Consider the following 23352-nt stretch of genomic DNA (forward strand, 5'->3'; position numbering starts at 1 on the left):
TTGGGTTTTTCCTCGTTCCAACCAGTGCATCACAACTGGTTAAAGGCCGTGGTATGTGTTTCCCTGTCTGTGGAAAAGTACGGTATATAACAATCTGATTAAAATTAGCTCTACTGGTCTCACCACATGTAATACTGGAGCTAATTTTAATTAGATTGGGTATATAAAAGATCCCTGCTTCATTAAGAACAATAGCCGATGTTTAATTAATCAAAGTGCTCTAATAGTGTCGTTAAACAAAACAAACTTTAACATTAACTATTTTGATTACCAATCGTAATAACAGTAATGGCGTGGTTGTCAAAACTTATTTAACGGCGTTTATTACAAATGGTAGAAATTACTAGCATACAAATATGGACGGAGATAGTAGTTCGCAGTTGAAATCAAAAGTGAGCGTACATTTGCTGTACAGAAGTAGTCACAGTCAAACTGTTAAAGAAGAAAGAAAAATATCTTAGCAATTAAAATACTGCCATTTTTATTAATGCAGTTTAACTAAAATTTTCCAACTTTTTAGAATTACCTTTGGGTTTTTGTAAATGTCTTTTCCTCCTTTTGGGTAGCGTCACTGCCATTTGGTAGTAGCCCGAGTACTCTGCCGTCAGAGATAACCATATTGCGGAAACAAGTAATTGCTGCCTACCACCGGGTTGGCAAAGATTTCCACTCGAATACAACAATAATCCTGTTACCATTAGGCCATGAGAATGAAAGTTATAGATTTGCGTCCACCGTCTGTATGCCGTGAAATGTATTGCTGAAAATTTTCATTATTTACAAAAAAAATCATTATTTGCCCAAAAAAGGCACTTAATGATCATCACACAAATTCAATTTCCGAATCGTCAATAGTGATAATGTCTACGAGGTCCTTTGCGCCAAAACTGCCATCTCCGTCATAAATTCTGAAGTGTAGCCCAGTAGTCTGAGTAGAGCATTGAATCCGCAAGCAGGAAGCAGTATATTCCATACATTGACAAAAATTGCCGAACTCTGGATGTGTCGACCTCATTTGGACTTGAATCTACTATGGAAATAATAGATCAATAAAAATAATGAATAATGAAAAATGAAAAAAAGCCTCATGTGTTTTTAAAAGTGTTCGAACGCAAATCTATAACTTTCATTCTCTTGGCCTTACCTCGATTATTTTTGAGTTGACCAATAACAAATAATCCTCATATTAAATAATAATACACACACTACAGGAAGAAACCTGACCGTACCCTTTTTCAATAATGTTCCAGTTAAATACATAGGTCTAGATCTCGAACTGCAGAATACTTGGCCTATGTTGGTAGGTACTGGGTTCACATCCCAATCTGGTTGGGATAGCAATTTTCTCTGACCAGCTTGGGCCGGATTTAACTCATTTGGTAGAGCACTAGCCTGAGGTGCTTGGGTTGTAGGATCAAACCTTGGCAGATCCATTGTTTTTTTCTCCTCTCCTATCAATTGCTCCAAGACTGATATATGAAAGGTTGCACGGTATGTTTTGTTCTATCTGTGGGAAAGTGCATACGTAAAAGATTCCTTGCTGTTAAGGAAAAAATATTGCGGGTTTCCTCTGAAGATTACTTACAAGTGACAATGATGAACTACTTTACATCCAATAGGATTTTAGCAGATGATTGACTAATCAATATGCTCTAGCAGACACCTTCCCAAAAGAAAGTGGCACTGAAAATTCCCAATTTGTATGCTAAAAATTCCCTATATATATATATATATATATATAGGGAATAACTGGTAACTGTCTTAAGATATCGGCTTTATCCTGAGAAGGTTAGAATGGCGATTGCAGCGAGGCTCTGCCGAGCTGCATTCGCCATTCAACCTGAGCAGGATAAAGCCGATATCTTAAGACAGTAATCAGTTATTTCTTTTAATCCTGCAATCATTATTTATTCCAGTTTTGTGCACGCAAGTCGAGTATTGTCAACCTAGCAAGGCTTTTGCCGTATGATGTCATGCATGCATGACGTCATTATTTGTAAGATGCTAGCTACATTCTGTCACATTAAAAACGCGTTTCTAAACTAATTCATAAATAAATATACAATTTTTGTATTGTTATCGCAAAACTAAAAGTTATTTGTAGTTACTGCATTTCAACAAATGATTTAACGAGCATGTTTATTGAAAATCTACTCTGAAATACTCAGTCGAGTCGGGCTTATGTCACGTGACCTATATTTTTGGTCAGTGACCAAAAATATAGAGATTTATCTAGTCATCATATCTTGCCAATGTATACAGTGTTTGCTGGATAAATATATATATTTAATTATGTCTGTTCCAATAAATTAATTTAACAGTGGTGTACTGCATCATTCAGTGGCCTGAAAAAATATCCCAAGTATGATTTACTTGTGCTAATATACTCAATCCCATCAGACATGGTACCCTGTAAAAAAAATGTTCAGGTAAATCCCAGCATAACTTTACTGTCACTAGCTAGACTGTTGAAATAAACATATTTTACATACCTGAAACCCATAGTTTAAAATGTACTGAGATTGTGTCATTACACAAACAACGATCCAGAGATATAATTTTTCAGTTGTTTGATTTCAGCTTGTTTTGTGTAAAATGATTTCCACAAAGTAGATCGGATGTTATCTGAAATGCTGAAACTAAAATGATTTCTGTGCACATACATGAAGTGTAGGTTTCAGTGTTTTAAAGGGACATACCCTAGTGTTTAAACACTAAGGCTTACTTTTTGCTATTAGAACCGTTTTTGATAACTGAAATCATACTTTAAAGTCTCAGACTCACGTTTCACTCAGTTGTAACTTTATCCAAATGTGTTACAGGTTTGTAGCTTCACTAAACTTAGTGTTAATTTTCACGGGTTGAAACTAGGGTCTGTCCCTTTAAAAATCACCTCAGCTTTTATTTTACAATGAGTATCACATCCATTCCCTGAACATTACTTTCCTTTCCGTTTTTCACAGTTTGAGGAGAATGGCTACGCTATCATTAAGGGTTTTCTCACGGAAGATGAATGTGACGACCTACATCGAGAATGCCATCAGATCGTGGAGAAGATGAACCCGGAAGAACACAGTACAGTATTTTCTTGTGATAGACAGGTCAGTCATACATGTATGTACTTGCACACAACACAAGATTTTCAAATGGGTGGTATATTTCTTGGAAAAGGCAGACATTGTATTAATGAATCTACAAGCAATTATTGTAAACTGGATTAAGATTCGTCAGAAAAATTAATCACTTGATCCTATTGTTTTACAATACGTGAAGGTCTCCACAAGAGTACTAATTTTGGCAAACAGAAATTCTCTTAAAATCATAACTTCATGTCCAATTTCAAAAATATGGTGAAGTCTGCGAAATGACATCTCAGGTCAGTTACAGTAATTGCTCAATGAACTTTTTGTGAGAATAAAGGTAAAATAATGGAAGTTGCAATATATGAATAATACACAGAAAAGTTTGTGATTTTTGTCCAAAATAAGTGATACCGGTATACATTTCTCTGTAATTCTGTATGTGTTGCTGGTTTTACTTGCAGACCAACAATGACTATTTCATGAATAGTGCTGATAAAGTCAGATTCTTCTTTGAAAAAGAAGCTTTGGATGAAAAAGGTAATAAGCTTAACTGTTACATAATTCATAGATTGAAGTCTGCAGTTCTTAATCACCAGTCTGAATTGTTTGAAAGGATTCCTATAAATATTACAGGGCTTAAGGTGTTTACCAACAACTTGAAAGTTTAATTTGACAGACATATTTCGTTATATTTAGATAATAAAATGTCCTTTCTATCTATACACTTTACAACAGTCTGATTGGTTGAACAGTGTTTACTTTTTTGTGTTCTTATCTTGATGAACAGAAAAACTTGAGCCACACCTACGTTTTGCTACTAGCTGCTATAAAAACCTGCGTACACTATAGAATGAATCTCTGGCAGAAACCCTGGTCATCGCTAATCAAATGGCAATCAGTGGCCAAAGAAATGTACATAGGAAAGTTTTGTACTATAGCCAGCCCTTGAAATTTGGACAAGTTTGCTACAACAGTTGAGTGCCGTCGCAAATCAATTTTGCAACAGTACTATGGCGGCAATTTTAAAGAAAAGATTAATGCTGTCAAAATTATTCATATATGATCCACTGCAGTAACAATTTGCTAAGATATGCCTGTTCAACTTTACTTTCGTAAGCTTCTATACTGGAATAAACCAATTTATATTAATTGATGAAAAATTGGGCCACACTCGATTGTAAATGCTTTTTTCTGGGATCTGTAATTGGATAGAGTTCAGAGAAAAACGCCTACAGACTTTTCTCCACTCTCAAATTTGCGACGGCAATGAAATGCTGTCGCAAGTCAATTTTGCAATAGCTTTTACGACGGCATTGCCGATTGCCACCACAAATTTCAAGGGCTGTATAGCTGTTGGTGAAAATTAAACGATTCCCACAACTGAGTAAACTTGTGTATGATGTTTGTGGATTCACCCAGTGTGCACATCAGGTTTTTGGTTCATACATGTACTTGCATGAACCAAAAATAATTGCGGTCAATTTTTAATTGTCAAAAAGATACATGTAATTGAAAGATCAAATAAATAAAATTATTGAGAGCTTTAATTTTGCATTGCTAACTGAAATTTGAATTTGGTTATAGATTTTCAGACAAAATACAAATATTTTAGGAGGTTTAGGTTAATTAATATACAAGTTTGCAACTGTGAGTAAAAACTAATGATATTTGTTTTATAATTAATGTACAAGCCGAATAACCATTTGTATAATGTTGTTCATTATTCATGAATTAGTTTGGGTGTTGTATTATGGTTGTTTTCAAAAATATATATTTTTGTGGTGTTTTGTTTTTTCAGGAAACTTGAAGGTAGACAAACAGATGTCTCTAAACAAAATTGGACATGGTATTTTAAAATATTTATCATTTTATATAATTTTTAGTGGTAATTTTAAACCAAATATTGTATATGAAAATATATAATATTTTATATGAAAATGTATAATATTTTATATGAAAATGTCTAATATTTTAATATTAAAAATAATTCTTTATTATATATATGTACTGTAAACCGTGAAAAAAATGTGTGCATATAAATTTCGCGTCATTCGCGTCCAACCTTATATCGCGAAATTAATACGCACGCACTATTTTCCAGTTTGAAGTGTGCTTAAAGTAATTTGTTTTGTTTTGAAATATTTTATTGAGAATAAAATTCACAAAAAGATTCACTCAACAGGCACAGCCTATACACGAGCTCTCCTTGATGGCGACTAATCGTTAATTGTTTTATGTAACTTCAATTGATGGCGACTAATCGTTTATTGTTTTATCTACCAAAGAAGCTGTGAGTTGTGATTCTAATACAGGTGAGGTGGGTAGGGCCTAATCCCCTCTATAGACTCTGTACCAGGCACAATTGCTTGATGTAGGATAACAGAATATTGATTTACAGACAGTAACTTTATAACAATTAAAGTGAGCTGTCTTTATCCACTTTTTTTTTTTGAGCTGTCGACGGTCGTTCGCGAAATTTACATGTCACGAACATGCGCTAAGGTATACATTTGCGAAAAAAACACGTCGCAATATTAATACGGTTTACAGTATATATCAATCCATATGTTTGCATTTGTTACTATTTCTGTTTAAACATACCAATGTTTTGGTGATGTAGTTTATGAACAATTTACTGTTTTTATTTACTTTGTTTTGTTTTATTTTTTGTTGATATATATTTATTTTATTTATTTTTTATTTTATTTTTATTATGTGGGAGAGTATTTCATGCTTTTGCCACAATGGTAAGTCTAAGCAGAGCAATTATGACAACTTCAATATTTTTTGTTGTTGTTTAGGATTTTTAAATATTCTAATTCTCTTGTATTTTAAGATATTAAAGTCTGTTTCTCAATGTCTTCATAGGAGTTGTTTAGTAAACAAAATTGGATACTGTATATAATTTACTCACTAGATTTTAATTTTTTTTAATAATTATTTATTTATTTATATATTTGTTTATTTATTTATTTATTTATTTATTATTTAGCTTTGCATGTGTTCAGTCCTGGATTCCGGAGAATTACACATTGTGAAAGAGTACGGGTAAGTTTTTTTAAAGGTTTTTTGGCATAAATTTTCTTCAGTCGATAATCATAATAAAGAGTACATGCAGCTTATGTGGGTTTTTGTCTAGTACCGTATTTCCTCTAATAGGCACCCGGGCGCTTATTCATTTCAAAACTGTCAGAGACCCAGCCTTTATTTTTTGGAGACCGGAAGTAATAACAAGAGACCCGTCATTTTTAATGGGGGGTGGGTTATTTTTTTTTCAATTATACCAGGGAGTACCGTATATCTTCGCCTGTAAGTCGATCTCGGCTATAAGTCGAGTCCCTAATTTCAAGCCCTGAAAACGTATTTTTTTATTGACCCGTTTATAAGTCGACCCATGAAAAACTACTTATAAATATTGAAATATTTCTTATTTTCAGCACATGAGAACAATAATATTTGAACAAAAGAAAATTATTTTACAAACTTCGGTTTTCACGTTTTGTACATCGCAATATGATCAGACTATTCCAATCAAACTATCATTATTACATAGCATCAAAACGAAATATTCCCTTAGTAGAGAGTGAAAGCTGTTTGACTGTTACTGTATAGTACTGTACAGATGGTTTTGTGCACAGACAACAACTTTATTTATAAACACTGACAACAGATCACTACGATAAAACTGAAAGTATCACGTTTTGCCGCCATATTAATACATGTAAGGAGGATAACTCTGGAAACTACACTGGTTTTTGTACCAAATGATGTGTGTCCCTATTGCTCTAGATAAGTGAACTGCAGAGATCAGTCTATTTTAAGGGAAAGCTTAGTAATATTCATGAAGTTAATCACCGCCAAAACATTGTTTGAACAACCATTAATGCCAGTGACCAGATTTTAAAATAAACTCGGGCAACAGGTAGTTAGTATTGTTTACATTTTTACTATTAGTTATGACTGTTAATTTAACTAAGTGGACTGTTGTCTTGGCATGTGAGTGAGATCGTACGCCTTTTCGCATAACCAAAACCGTTATAATGCCCAAAAAAATAGGTTATAAAAAATAAATGTGTCAAATTAACATATTTGAGTATAAATACATGGCATATTTCAACAATAAAACTTGTAAAATAATCCCCAAAACAGTAATATTTTTGGGTGAAATTTTTTTACCCTCTTATAAGTCGACCCCCCAAGTTATAAAATAATTTTTGGGTGAAAAAAATTCGACTTATAGGCGAAGATATACGGTAATCAGTTTTTGTCTGTCTTTCTTGGCATTGATTGGAGGCCTGGCACTTAGACGCCTGCGATTATTTTGTTGCAAAGTGTTATAGACCCAGCACTTATTGGAGGCCAGCACTTATTAGAGGAAATACAGTAAGTTATGTGGCAGCAGTGAGGTTTTAAAAGAGTATATGGATTTACAAAAGAGCAACTTACCGTATTTTCCCATGTATTATGCGCACCGGTGTATAATGCGCACCCCCCCCCCACTTTGAACGTTTATTCCAAGAAAAAACCCCGTGAACCACCATTTTTTTAAACCACAAAATCGACAGTGAATGCAAGATGTACCGCTTTCCCCGTCACCAGAATTAACGAAAACTTCGGAAAAGCGAAAGAAGCGGTATATTCAAGAAACCAAGAAACAAAACTCAAGTTAGGTATTTGAGTACATAGACCTACATGTCACATTAAACAAAGGCTAGTACTTGCGTACTTACATGTTACAGACTCACACGTGCATAAATCAAACCAAAGTTATATACCCCATACACTGTAAATGACTAATAAATATATGAAAACAAAAATATAGCATGTGGCTAACGTGAATGCGCGAGATTTCTAAATTTATAATAGTGTGGTATATTTCCGGTTTGCCGGAAATGGCCGAATTAAATCTCATGGAAATTAAAAATATTTACGGTCCAGTTTTGTCATTTTTGTGCACTTTTTGGTGAGGTATGGATACTTTTGTAGATTTATTTTGCATTTATTACAACCATCACAAATGAAAAGCGATTTTTAAGAGGGTTTTGGCATTTCGTTGTAATGAACACTGTCAATAACCTGTAAACTACCGATCGGCGATTTTTCATGGGTGATCACTGGACATTTTTAAAAGATATTTTTTCTATTGCTTTGTATAGTGCGCACCCCCATTTTTATCCTCTATTTTCTGGGAAAAAAGTGCGCATAATACACAGGAAAATACGGTATTTGGTTGCAGTTAGGGGTTTTTTTTTTTTTCAATAATATATATGGTGACCGTTGGAACAAATCTTGAAAAGTAAAATATGGCAGAACTGGTTTTCTTTAAGTGTAACTTATGTGGGAGTAGTAGAATATTTAAATAATAACTTATATGGAAATTTTCATATATAGTGAGTTTTCTGACATAGTAGATTATGTGGTATCACTGGATACATAAAGAGTAGTTTATGTGGATGCAATGGGTTTCTTGTCTTGCATTGCAGACCATGTGTAGCAATTAGTAGAATTACTTAATACTGTAATCCACATTAATATTGAGATGTGGGTATTTTCCACAAATACACACCTTAGCTAATGTTTGTAAATTTTTCCAGTGACCGACATCACACTGTTAGTAAGACATGTTGTGTTTCAGAACATCTGCAGATCATTAGGGCTTCAAGACCCGGTGGTGTGCCAGAGCATGGTTATCTTCAAGGTAAAAGTAATATTTAATTTTACTCAATTAAAAACACTTTCACCCTCATCTCCATTCTAAGCAAATTTTCTTTTTTTCAAGGACATGACCCCTCCAATACATGTTTTGAGTACGCTATTTTCCGGTCTATTACATGCACTGGTGTATAAACCATACACCTTGTTTTTAGGCAAAGTTCTGAACTACATACGTAAACTGCACCTTTAAATAAGCCGTGGTTAAAACAGTCATAAATTTGATTACAGTCAATTATTGTTTGTATTTATTAATAATAAAGAGATCCATTCTCCCTTAAATTCAAAATTATTTTTGGGTGTGTGTCTTTCAGTTTTATTTCACCTAAATGGGTAAGTTTCGTAAACAAAACATGTTGACAAACCTTGCTATTTTCCCGAAAATATGAACAAGAGCTTGGTCACGCATTGTTCTTATCTTGTATTAGTTGCAAAAAAAAGAAGAAAAAAAGACATGATAACATTTTATTTGTTTAAGTATGATTACAAACTGTGAACCAAAAAAAAAGGGCACTAGTAAGAATTACTAGTTCTCACACTCTAATACACACATTTTTCTGTAACCTAACTAGCGTGCCATGTGCAAAAATTACATATTCAGACGAGGTCAGGTCAAGCTCGATATATAGGCCAGTGAACTGAAAATAAGCACAGTCCTGTTAATCGTTTACAGTTTCAACATTGTTTTATATTTTTTAAATTACAGCCTTTTTTAAAGATATTTACATGTATTATATAATTACATGTAAGATAATGAAATACGACAAACAAGATATGCACAAAATATTAACGCAGTCTAACATGTTATGCAGCACGGGCATAAACTGAACACAGGTGTATAGTTCAGTCATTCAGTATAATAGTTTCCCAATCTATATTAGCGATACACCTAGACTGCAAAAACAAAAGTCACATGGGGATCTCCCATAACTGTTGAAACAATAAAATAGGTTTCTAAACAAATGTTTTACATTATGCACGACGTTATGCTCTATAAATTAGCGTTTTAATTAGATTGGGAATGTTGACATGTAATAAAAACATTAGCGGTACTCCTATTATGTGATTTTAATTCACAAGCTTCGTACTGAACTTAAATTCTGATATATTAATAACATACATTACAAACGGGTAACAAACAAAGGCATTAAAGATATCGAGAAACTTTTTTGATGTTATTGTTAAGGTCCGGCTTTTACAGTTAGCTGTAAGTGGCCATGATATTGTAGTTGTGTCACGTGACATTGTTTAGGCCGCCACTGGTCAGGTCATAGGGTTTTACGTGCACATTCAGAACAAGCTGTTCTAGCGCACGCTTGTCATGGGCACAAGAGCCATTCCATCGTAACACTTCAGTTCCTGCTTAATTAAAAAATAGTCGTTTGGTATGCTATACTATTGTTATGACAATTGAAAAAAGGTGTGGTTTGTATATACTGCAGTTACCATAAAATTCATAAATAAACCACACCATTTTATAAACCTCAACTAGGAAAATGCAGTAAAAAAGTAGCAGCTTATAGTTTGAAAAATACGGTACATGTATTTGAACAAGTGTTGGGTGGGTGGGGAACGTATAGATTATCAGTTGATAATATATTATTATATAGCTTATCTGAGGTACAATGGGTTCCAGGCTCCTGGAGCCTATTTCACTAAACATTGTAAGTTTATGTCTGCATCTAGCAGTTATACCAGACATTCATTTACATATGTTTGATGTTTGAAATTACATCATTACGGAAAATGGAGCATTTTAAGGACAAGGGAACATGAAATATGTGTACATTTAACTACGGTATATTTGTTGTACTATAATAGTAATAAGAATTGTGGTTTAGTCGTAGATTTACGTTTACATTTGGGCCCAGTAGTGAATTTAATGAGGTTTATATATCCATGACAACCAGTGCTGGTTTATTTTGTTGTAGGATCCTGCTTGAATCATAAAATACGTGTAATGTAGATAGTTTGGGATTCCATCTCATAATCTTATGCTTCCAACTCAAACCTGGAATCCTGCTCAATTTGCAGCCTGCTGCTATATCAGAAAATGTTTTATTTAACGACACACTCAACACATTTTATTTACGGTTATATTGCGTCAGACATATGGTTACGGACCACACAGATATTGAGAGAGGAAACCCATTGTTGCCACTTCATGGGCTACTCTTTTCGATTAGCAGCAAGGGATCTTTTTATATATACCATCCCACAGACAGAATAACACATACCATGGCCTTTATTATACCAGTCGTAGTGAACTGGCTGGAACGAGAAATAACCTAATGGGCCCACCTACGAGGATCGATCCCAGACATACCGCGCATCAACCAAACGCTTTACCACTGGGCTAACTGGTATATCAGAGGCCAGTGTGTACATATATATGCTGTCTTGTCTGTTTGAAGTGTGTATAAAAGATCCCTTTCAGCTAATCTATACGAGTAGCCTATGTGGTGGCAGCCGGTTTCTCCTGTCTGTCGCAATAACCTTATGTTGGACCTTACATGAACAGTTCATTTTAAAAATGTGATATGTCCATTTATTTTGTTTTGAGAAAAGTGTAATTTTGCTGCAACATGATATAGCGTATATCACACGAAGCAGCAAAACTGGAAATATGACATCATGTCACGGCTCTAGCGACTTTATTTCTCATCCGCATTTCATGAAACTTCATATACAATGTATAGGAATAGGTTGGACTAATTTCATTAAGCAGTTGGGAAACATTTTGGGGGAAATATTTATCAGAAGCCTTAATTATTATAATTACCTAAATGAACTAAAACATTATTGATTATAATAGAGTCACTGAAGACAATGTTTGTGATGTTATTTATACTTCTATTTTCAGCCTCCACACATAGGGGGAGAAGGTAAGCTCATGGGTTTACAGACAGGAGAAAACTAATTTCTTTTGTGAAAACAGCAGGTATTTAATGTGTGTTTTAAAAATATAATTACAAACTTTTTCCTCTTATACGATTTATTTGTCCATTCCAATTGGCTGATGTCACTAAAAACCTGAATATTATCCTCCAATAAGTCATAAAATATTAAATATTTTCTTTAGCAAACCCTTATCAAATAATAAAATATTAAATAGTTTCTGTAGCAAACCCGTATCAAATAATAAAATATTAAATATTTTCTTTAGCACACCCTTGTCAAATAATAAAATATTAAATATTTTCTGTAGTACATCGTCATCAAATAATAAAATATTAAATATTTTCTGTAGTATACCCTCATAAAATAAAATATTGAATATTTTCTGTAGTAAACCCTCACCAAGATTCCAGCTACCTGTTCACTGAACCGAAGCGATTGGTCGGCATCTGGATTGCTCTTGAAGATACTACAAGAGAAAATAGCTGCCTCTGGTTCATTCCTGGATCTCATAAAGGTTAGACTGGCCTTAATAAATATACCACAGTTGTTTTAGTCTAGTTCTTGTGTTTTCTAATAGGAAAGATTTTTCTCAGACATCTTTATTGTTTTGTAGCAGGTGTGAAAAGTTACAGATCATCACTTTGTAGTATCAAGCAGTGATTTCTTATTTAGCAGTCACCAAATTACTTTCCGAGTGCTCCATAACTGATATCGTTAAGTGATTTGTATGTGCTGCTCTGTTTGTGGAAATGAATGAATGTTTAACAACACCCCAGCACCAAAAATATATGAGCTATTCAGCGTCGGACAATGGTAAATATACCGTTAAATCCCATTGGCTCGAACCCCGTCGGTGCTTGAGAAAGTGTTCCACTCAGCGGGTAGTTTGACCTGACCAATCGGTCAACAACATGGAAGTGTAACTCAGGACTTTGTTTTGGGTTCACGTGTTGCGGTGTATTCGGTCTTTCCGAGTTCGACCCAACAAGATTCTACTGTATATAATATAAACATCAAGATAAGTTTAGGGTGGAATCGAAATGATTCTATCACATTTCATTTAACAAATATATCTTTTCTCGTCTGTCAGAGATGAGTAAACTCCACCAAAATGTGATGAACTGTGTTCACACTGAGGCAGAGGATCCTTGTTTAGAATAAATGAATGTGTCAAGAATGTGTGACCAATGCAAGCACCACACAAGACCATTTCACTCTTCCTGCATCACCTGTAGGAGGACTACCACTCTCCCAGGACTGTCTTGACAGAATGAAGCTTGTTCACAACTGAACCTTTCCAATCATCTTGCCAATATGAAAAGATATATTGGTTAATATCATGCTTAAGATCAGTGTAAGGCACACCATCCCCAACATGAGGCAAATCCAAAGCAGTATGGTACAGATAAAATATCCCTTGCAAGCAGTAGCTTTTGGTTCACTAATACTAGATCAAGTTTGACATTGATATTCACTACACCATTTCTAATACAAAAGCAGTACTAAGTGTGACTGACTAGCACTAGACCATACTGAGCACGGCTCGAAACTGACAGGCACCAGGCAGCAAATGACACTCAAAATGTACACTATGCTTTCTAATAATCTGTTTCAAAAGCAATTTCTGCTTCTATCTTATTTTTATTACAGAATTCCATTCCTCATTTTTAGGAGTGATTGTACTAATTTCAACCTTTTATCCATGTTTGTCTCAAGTTGCTGTTATTGCTGTTAAAAAGTTACACTATTAGTCCAACTATGAGTCTAATTTCTAAAACTGCTTCTGTATTATTAGCATTTATTACAGGTTAAAATTGAAGAAGCAAAGATTGCTTATACGTCCACAAAATAAATTTCAATCTTTGCAGTATTTCTTTGCATCTAGCTACTGATTAAACTTATGCTGCAGTGTCATTACACTGACATTTGTTGTCCTCCATTCCTATTTAGATGGGTTGGCAGGAAACTACCGGATGATCATCAACCCGAAAAAAGACCCAGAGGTAGGGACAGTGTTCACCGGAGAGAAACCATCATTCGACCAGAGCAAGTTTATATCGGGAGAAGTCAACAAAGGTACACTTTTGTCCTGTTTGCCATTCCGTGTCACTGTAACAACACTACATGTAGATGAGTTGCCAGCTAATACCTCTTGCATATTTTACTCACTTGCCAAAGACAAACTGGGACTCATGCTTATAAGACCTTAAAATGTTTTATTCAAGACTTCAGCATATTATCCAGACTTTAAGTACATATTATTTGTATATGCCAGTTGGACAAAACAGGAGTTAGGTCATGTCAGGTTATAGGTTTTAACATGCAGATTCAGAACATGCTGTTGTAGCACATGCCTGTCCGTGGCATAGGTGTCGACTCTCACTGGCTCTTCCATCCAGGATAGGAAAGGGTTTTGGGGGTTGGGAGAGGGGGTGCCCACGCTAGCATGTGAAAGGGAGCACAAGCAGCCCAATCAGGGTCGGTAGTGGGCGAGAGTAAAACAGGAGTCTAGACTCTAAAGGTTTTATAAGCACAAGGCCAGGGCCCATGTGAAAGGGAGCACAAGCAGCCCAATCAGGGTCGGTAGTGGGCGAGAGTAAAACAGGAGTCTAGACTCTAAAGGTTTTATAAGCACAAGGCCAGGGCCCATGTGAAAGGGAGCACAAGCAGCCCAATCAGGGTCGGTAGTGGGCGAGAGTAAAACAGGAGTCTAGACTCTAAAGGTTTTATAAGCACAAGGCCAGGGCCCATGTGAAAGGGAGCACAAGCAGCCCAATCAGGGTCGGTAGTGGGCGAGAGTAAAACAGGAGTCTAGACTCTAAAGGTTTTATAAGCACAAGGCCAGGGCCCATATGAAAGGGAGCACAAGCAGCCCAATCAGGGTCGGTAGTGGGCGAGAGTAAAACAGGAGTCTAGAGTCTAAAGGTTTTATAAGCACAAGGCCAGGGCCCATGTGAAAGGGAGCACAAGCAGCCCAATCAGGGTCGGTAGTGGGCAAGAGTAAAACAGGAGTCTAGACTCTAAAGGTTTTATAAGCACAAGGCCAGGGCCCATGTGAAAGGGAGCACAAGCAGCCCAATCAGGGTCGGTAGTGGGCAAGAGTAAAACAGGAGTCTAGACTCTAAAGGTTTTATAAGCACAAGGCCAGGGCCCATGTGAAAGGGAGCACAAGCAGCCCAATCAGGGTCGGTAGTGGGCGAGAGTAAAACAGGAGTCTAGACTCTAAAGGTTTTATAAGCACAAGCCCAGGGCCCATGTTCATAAAACTAAAGTCTAGACTAAAATCTTTAATGATACGATAATCATGTAATTTGTATACATTGCCATGATGTTAAGTCTCAGTAGAGGTTTTGTAAGCACGAGGACTAGTTTTAAAACATGGAATTGTCTCTACATGTATATTCACAGGTTATGTTTATCTGATACATGGTGAGACAAGATAAAGTCTAAATATTTGCAAGTGACAATTTAAATATTTGCAGGTGACAGTTATTTAAATATTTGCAGGTGACCGTTATCTAAATATTTGCAGGTGACCGTTATCTAAATATTTGCAGGTGACAGCTATTTAAATATTTGCAGGTGACAGTTATCTAAATATTTTTAGGTGACGGTTATCTAAATATTTGTCAGTGACAGTTATCTAAATATTTGCAGGTGACTGTTATCTAAATATTTGCAGGTGACAGTTATTTAAATATTTGCAGGTAACAGGTATCTAAATATTTGCAGGTGACAGCTATTTAAATATTTACAGGAAACAGTTATCTAAATATTTACAGGTGACAGTTATCTAAATATTTGCAGGCGACAGTTATTTAAATATTTGCAGGTGACAGTTATCTAAATATTTGCAGGTAACAGGTATCTAAATATTTGCAGGTGACCGTTATCTAAATATTTGCAGGTGACCGGTATCTAAATATTTGTAGGTGACAGCTATTTAAATATTTGCAGGTGACAGCTATTTAAATATTTGCAGGTGACAGCTATTTAAATATTTGCAGATGACAGCTATTTAAATATTTGCAGGTGACAGTTATCTAAATATTTGCAGGTGACCTAGTTTTGATCCATGGTGAAGTTGTTCACAGAAGTGACGCGAACCGGTCTGACAAGTCACGACTCATCTACACATTCCACATATATGATGAAGGAGTGGCCAAGTACAGCTCACAAAACTGGTACGGACCACACTTTCAAATACATCAGTGCTCGACTGAGGTGCTTGTGTCACAGGATCGAACCACCTCAGTGGATCCATTCAACTGATTGGGTTTTTTCTCGTTACAACCAGTACACCACAACTGGTCAAAGGCCGTGGTATGTGCTTTCCTGTCTGTGGGAAAGTGCATATAAAAGATCCCTTGCTGCATTAGAAAAAATATAGCGGGTTTCCTCTGATGACTACGAGAATTACCAAATCTTTGACATCCAAAAGCCGATGATTAATGAATCAATATGCTCTAGTGATGTTGTTAAACAAAACAAACTTATGGGTCATAGTTTTAAGTTGGAATGGTGTATTGATTACTCTCTCCTCCCTCCACTCACCTGAAAACTTTTAGGAGAGCGGCAAATTGATCGCTTTGCAAAATGTTTAACATCTTGATGTGATTTCTCGCTTAGCACTATTTCAGAAGAGTGATCGTCACTTTGATTTTACTTGTGGTTAAGACTGGGTCAGAGGATTGATCTCCCTGATGGACACATTGAGATTTTTCCTGTCCAATGCTTGCCGTACAATAGAAATATCAGAGGTCTGTAAAATGCTTCTAAAATATCTCTTGCTGCTATTTTTAGGTTGTTCACAGGGATCACACTGCAACATTTGAATTTTAACCAATTTTTAGATATGTGGAGTATTACCTTAAAGATTATTAATTTCTGATTAATTTAAGGAATATTTTATTACTCGAAGACTAAATGTTGTAGCCACTTGTATAAAAATTAGCAGTTGGATAATTTGGAACTGGACTGGGTGAGTCCTGGGTGAGGGATGTAACTCTGTGTTAGTGTTTGTCTCAGATGCTATGGGGGACTGGGTGAGGGATGTAACTGTTAGTGTTTGTCTGAAATGATATAGGGGACTGGGTGAGATGCTATGGGGGACTGGGAGAGGGATGTAACTCTGCTGTGTTAGTGTTTGTCTGAGATGCTATGGGGGACTGGGTGAGGGATGTAACTCTGCTGTGTTAGTGTTTGTCTGAGATGCTATGGGGGACTGGGTGAGGGATGTAACTCTTGTGTTAGTGTTTGTCTGAGATGCTTTGGGGACTGGGTCAGCCCTGGGTGAGGGATGTAACTCTGTTAGTGTTTTTCTGAGATGCTATAGGGGACTGGGTGAGATGATATAGGGGACTGGGTGAGATGCTATGGGGCACTGGGTGAGGGATGTAATGCTGTGTTAGTGTTTGTCTGAGATGCTATGGGGACTGGGTCAGCCCTGGGTGAGGGATGTAACTCTGTTAGTGTTTTTCTGAGATGCTATAGGGGACTGGGTGAGATGATATAGGGGACTGGGTGAGATGATATATGGGGACTGGGTGAGATGCTATGGGGGACTGGGTGAGGGATGTAACTCTGTGTTAGTGTTTGTCTGAGATGCTATAGAGGACTGGGTGAGATGCTATGGGGGACTGGGTGAGGGATGTAATGCTGTGTTAGTGTTTGTCTGAGATGCTGTGGGGACTGGGTCAGCCCTGGGTGAGGGATGTAACTCTGTTAGTGTTTTTCTGAGATGCTACAGGGGACTGGGTGAGATGCTATGGGGGACTGGGTGAGGGATGTAACTCTGTGTTAGTGTTTGTCTGAGATGCTATAGGGGACTGGGTGAGATGCTTTGGGGGACTGGGTGAGCCCTGGGTGAGGGATGTAACTCTGCTGTGTTAGTGTTTGTCTGAGATGCTATATGGGACTGGGTGAGATGCTATTGGGGACTGGATGAGCCCTGGGTGAGGGATGTAACTCTGCTGTGTTAGTGTTTGTCTGAGATGCAATGGGGGACTGGGTGAGATGCTATGGGGGCACTGGGTGAGCCCTGGGTGAGGGATGTAATGCTGTGTTAGAGTGTTTGTCTGAGATGCTATGGGAGACTGGGTGAGATGCTATGGGGGACTGGGTGAGGGATGTAACTCTGTCTTAGTGTTTGTCTGAGATGCTATGGGGGACTGGGTGAGCCCTGGGTGAGGGATGTAATGCTGTGTTAGAGTGTTTGTCTGAAATGCTATGGGGGACTGGGTGAGGGATGTAACTCTGTCTTCGTGTTTGTCTGACCTGCTATGGGGGACTGGGTGAGATGCTATGGGGGACTGGGTGAGCCCTGGGTGAGGGATGTAATGCTGTGTTAGAGTGTTTGTCTGAGATGCTATGGGGGACTGGGTGAGGGATGTAACTCTGTCTTAGTGTTTGTCTGACCTGCTATGGGGGACTGGGTGAGATGCTATGGGGGACTGGGTGAGGGATGTAATGCTGTGTTAGAGTGTTTGTCTGAGATGCTATGGGGGACTGGGTGAGATGCTATGGGGGACTGGGTGAGGGATGTAATGCTGTGTTAGAGTGTTTGTCTGAGATGCTATGGGGGACTGGGTGAGATGCTATGGGGGACTGGGTGAGCCCTGGGTGAGGGATGTAATGCTGTGTTAGAGTGTTTGTCTGAGATGCTATGGGGGACTGGGCGAGATGCTATGGGGGACTGGGTGAGCCCTGGGTGAGGGATGTAATGCTGTGTTAGTGTTTGTCTGAGATGCTATGGGGGACTGGGTGAGCCCTGGGTGAGGGATGTAACTCTGTGTTAGTGTTTGTCTGAGATGCTATGGGGGACTGGGTGAGGGATGTAACTGTTAGTGTTTGTCTGAGATGTTATAGGGGACTGGGTGAGATGCTATGGGGGACTGGGTGTGGGATGTATCTCTGTGTTAGTGTTTGCCTGAGATGTTATAGGGGACTGGGTGAGGGATGTAACTGTTAGTGTTTGTCTGAGATGCTATAGGGGACTGGGTGGGATGCTATAGGGGACTCGGTGAGGGATGTAACTCTGTATTAGAGTGTTTGTTTGAGATGCTATGGGGGACTGGGTGAGATGCTATAGGGGACTGGGTGAGATGCTATGGGGGACTGGGTGAGGGATGTAAATGTTAGTGTTTGTCTGAGATGCTATAGGGGACTGGGTGAGATGCTGTGGGGGACTGGGTGAGATGCTATGGGGGACTGGGTGTGGGATGTATCTCTGTGTTAGTGTTTGCCTGAGATGCTATGGGGGACTGGGTGAGGGATGTAACTGTTAGTGTTTGTCTGAGATGCTATAGCGGACTGGGTGAGATGCTATAGCGGACTGGGTGAGATGATATAGGGGACTGGGTGAGATGCTATGGGGGACTGGGTGAGGGATGTAACTCTGTGTTAGTGTTTGTCTGAGATGATATAGGGGACTGGGTGAGGGATGTAACTGTTAGTGTTTGTCTGAGATGCTATAGCAGACTGGGTGAGATGATATAGGGGACTGGGTGAGGGATGTAACTCTGCTGTGTTAGTGTTTGTCTGAGATGCTATGGGGGACTGGCTGAGGGATGTAAGTCTGCTGTGTTAGTGTTTGTCTGAGATGCTATGGGGGACTGGGTGAGGGATGTAACTCTGTGTTAGTGTTTGTCTGAGATGATATAGGGGACTGGGTGAGATGCTATGGGGGACTGGGTGAGGGATGTAACTCTGTGTTAGTGTTTGTCTGAGATGATATAGGGGACTGGGTGAGGGATGTAACTGTTAATGTTTGTCTGAGATGCTATAGCGAACTGGGTGAGATGCTATAGGGGACTGGGTGAGCCCTGGATGAGGGATGTAACTCTGTATTAGAGTGTTTGTTTGAGATGCTATGGGGGACTGGGTGAGCCCTGGGCGAGGGATGCAACTCTGTGTTAGAGTGTTTGTCTGAGATGCTATGGGGGACTGGGTGAGATGCTATAGGGGACTGAGTGAGATGCTATGGGGGACTGGGTGAGGGATGTAACTCTGTGTTAGTGTTTGTCTGAGATGCTATAGGGGACTGGGTGAGATGCTATGGGGGACTGGGTGAGATGCTATAGGTGAGTGAGTGAGATGATATAGGGGACTGGGTGAGATGCTATGGGGGACTGGGTGAGGGATGTAACTCTGTGTTAGTGTTTATCTGAGATGATATAGGGGACTGGGTGAGATGATATAGGGGACTGGGTGAGATGCTATGGGGGACTGGGTGAGGGATGTAACTCTGTGTTAGTGTTTGTCTGAGATGATATAGGGGACTGGGTGAGGGATGTAACTGTTAATGTTTGTCTGAGATGCTATAGCGGACTGGGTGAGATGCTATAGGGGACTGGGTGAGCCCTGGATGAGGGATGTAACTCTGTATTAGAGTGTTTGTTTGAGATGCTATGGGGGACTGGGTGAGCCCTGGGCGAGGGATGCAACTTCGTGTTAGAGTGTTTGTCTTAGATGCTATGAGGGACTGGGTGAGATGCTATAGGGGACTGGGTGAGATGCTATGGGGGACTGGGTGAGATGTTATGGGGGAATGGGTGAGGGATGTAACTCTGTGTTAGAGTGCATGTCTCCGATGCTTTGGGTCACAGGTTCAATCACCTCACCTTTGTTTTGTTTTAGCTATTCCAACCAGTGCTTCACAACCGATTTATCAAAAGTGGTATGGAATAGCCTGTTTTGGGGAAAGGACATATCAAATGTCCCTTACTTCTTTATTGGTAGGAGAATCCTGTTTGGCGGTAGTGGGTTTTATTCTCTCTCTTTCCCTTGACCAAGGTTTTGAATTGGCCGTACATTAGACACCAAATAGCAATAGTTTAAAATGTGCTATGGTGTCGTTAAACAAATATTCCTTTCTCTTCATTTCCTGGCTGTTACATTTAGTAGGAGTAACATATACACCAGCAGTGTGTTTCTAATCTAAAACATATGGCAAGTACCTTATGTTGGACTCCAGTAGCGGTAGAGTAAATCATTTACTGATGAGTAACATTCCTTTCTTTTCCTCATTGTAATTACAGCACTGTATTCTTTTTCAGGTTGCAGCCCACCGAGGCTAATACGTTCACACATGTCTACACATTTCAATGAGGGTTGAACTCAATCCAGAAATGGTTTTATGGAAGTCAGAAGTACTGTAAAACAAGCCCACATGACCATCTATAAACTGGTCACCTGTCACAACTTAAGCAATTTGCATTTCCCTCCTGACTGATGTTCTCAGTTAGCCTCTAATAAGTGGTTACATGTTTAATGCAAAGTTATGTGCATGACGATTATTTCAGACTGTCAGTCTGTATGTTTCTATACTCATTTACTCACGATTTGTGTGTATAATATTGGAGCATATGTTATTTAAGATTTATATTATGGCAGGGGACAATATTTCAAAACCTCAGGTAACCGAAAGGTAGTTCATGTGAGTTTTACTTGGGTAAACGATTGTTCGATTACCTGAATATAGTTCTCATAACCGATGAGGTAGGCCTACCTAATCCTAAAACACTTGAACTATGATTCTGTGCTACATTGGTGCTTCAAAAACAAACTGATTTTCACTTTCATTACTGATACATGGTACTTTTAATTTTAGAATGTAATTGTTGAACCCATAACCCTATAGGCGGTTCTCATGATTTTAAAGTTGCGTAACAGACACATGAATATTGTGCCCTGTATGGTACAACTTTCATTTACTGTGTTCCTGAGTGGCTGCAATACCCATTGTATGTAAGCACAATAAATGGATTACGTTAGGAGAGATCAACATAATATGTACTGTGAGCAAAACACTGGCATAGCCAGGGAGGAGCCTTGGAGGCCAAGTCCCCTCTTCCAATCAGACAGGTCTCTTCTGGGGGTTTTCAGGTCAGATCAGGTATCAGGTTTTAACGTGCACATTCAGAGCAAGCTGTTGTAGCATACGCCTGTCATGGGTGTAGGTGTTTACTTACGTCGGCTCCTCTGTCCAGGGTAGGAAAGTGTTTGGAGGTGTTTGGTGTTAGAGGGGACCGCCCACACTTGGCAAGTGCAAAAGAGCCCAAGCAGCCTGCACAGGGTCGGTAGTGGGCTAGGGGTGTTAGTGGTGCTATTGAATTTTGAAAATGTGCTGTAGGATTTAGTCCAAAAATAAAAAAGCAAAGCACAATTTCATGAGGTAATTTTGGCACATAATATGGAACAGTTCTTCGAAAGTAATTTTGCAACTATTTGAATGATTTCACTTAGTTGGCCAGATTATTGCTCTTATAAATAGACATCTTTGTTTCCTCCTCACCCAACCTTTTATATTTTCCTGTCACTCCATAATGCTACTCAAAGACAGGGTGGGTGCCCCATGACCCATGCCCTAACCCTAATATAAAATTATGGCTATGCCAATGAGCAAAATAAATTTGCTTGACAGTGAAGTCAGATTTGTCAAATTACAAATGTTCAGTCACATTTTACTATTTGTTTCTAAAGTTTAATTACACTATACTTAGAGCACACATCCATTAATTAAAAGGGAAAAAAAACATTTTAATATACCGTAAAAATGTCTAATTGTATTCAGTGATCAACTGTCATAAGTGATTACTCCTATGTGAGGCTGCTTAATTTGGCAAAAGGTTCATGCGAAATTCGCCAAAAAGCTAATTTAACAACTTGGCATGTTTCTTTAGCTTTTATTTCTAAAAGTATGATTTTTGCGTAAGCTTGGGTGGATACAGGAATTTGAAAAAAATGTGTGCAAAATGTCTAGTGAATTAAACATTGTATGGGGTGTATACATAACCAAAGACACTTTGGCCAAATGCATCAACAGTCTTAGTATCTGCCAGTTCAAACTAATTTGAGAAGCAGCATGCTTCATGGGTTTATAATTTGTTAATTTTGTTGGCTAATACTGTAATTTGTTTCTTTTTTTTCATTATAAAATTGAATAGTTAAATGTACCATGAAAATGGGTCTAAAATCTTCACAAGACTGAGATTGAAACAAGTAATTTTAAATTAAAGAAAACTGAATTATTCATGTTGCTCAGTATAATTATAAGTCATTCAATAGCTAAATTATAAATCATTATTTCCTATTATTTATATTATTATAATATTCTGAAGAGTCACACTTAGTAAAGAGAGGGATGTCATAGACGCAGTGACATCAGGAAAATAAAAAAGAGGTGATTTTCTGGTTTAGAATTGCCCCCTTTGTCTAGCTAAGTCCAATATTACTGTGTTCCAATTCCTTTTACTGCCCCTCCCCTCACCCCAGTTTGACTTTGTGTGATGTGGATCAATCTAAAACGTCAAATTCTGATATAATTCAGGTGTTTAGTTGTGTTAACACAGTTATGTAAATATGTAAAAATATTTTACTTTCACATACGACCATGTATTTTTTGTCAGAAGAGAATGGCACTCTACCTAATTATTCACGTGCACGACGGGCATTCTTTCTGTAAAATTAGCATATTATACTTCATTATTTACACGTTTTATACAATATACTGTTCTTAATATACATTCAGTGCATTAAGGTATATTTTTGGTTTTATTTAATGAATGATTTTTTATCCAGATTTGTACAGTAGATTTTATTAAATATTGTGATTTTAAAAAGTGATTTATGATCAATAAATATTAATTCTGCTTAA

The 23352-nt window shown here is 37.7% G+C and overlaps 1 protein-coding gene across 1 annotated transcript; it reads left to right on the forward strand.

The window, feature by feature from the left end:
* The first annotated feature begins 349 nt into the window (after positions 1-349).
* Positions 350-23352, forward strand: LOC121383326 (phytanoyl-CoA dioxygenase domain-containing protein 1-like). The gene is made up of 11 exons (XM_041513282.1): positions 350-392; positions 2964-3101; positions 3545-3620; positions 4882-4929; positions 6076-6131; positions 8719-8781; positions 11659-11680; positions 12085-12210; positions 13647-13772; positions 15754-15880; positions 20753-23352. Exons 1-11 carry the CDS (start codon positions 357-359, stop codon positions 20802-20804), a joined length of 870 nt encoding a protein of 289 aa, XP_041369216.1. The 5' UTR covers positions 350-356; the 3' UTR covers positions 20805-23352.

The sequence above is a fragment of the Gigantopelta aegis genome, chromosome 10 (assembly GCF_016097555.1).
Source record: "Gigantopelta aegis isolate Gae_Host chromosome 10, Gae_host_genome, whole genome shotgun sequence".
NCBI lineage: Eukaryota > Metazoa > Mollusca > Gastropoda > Neomphalida > Peltospiridae > Gigantopelta > Gigantopelta aegis.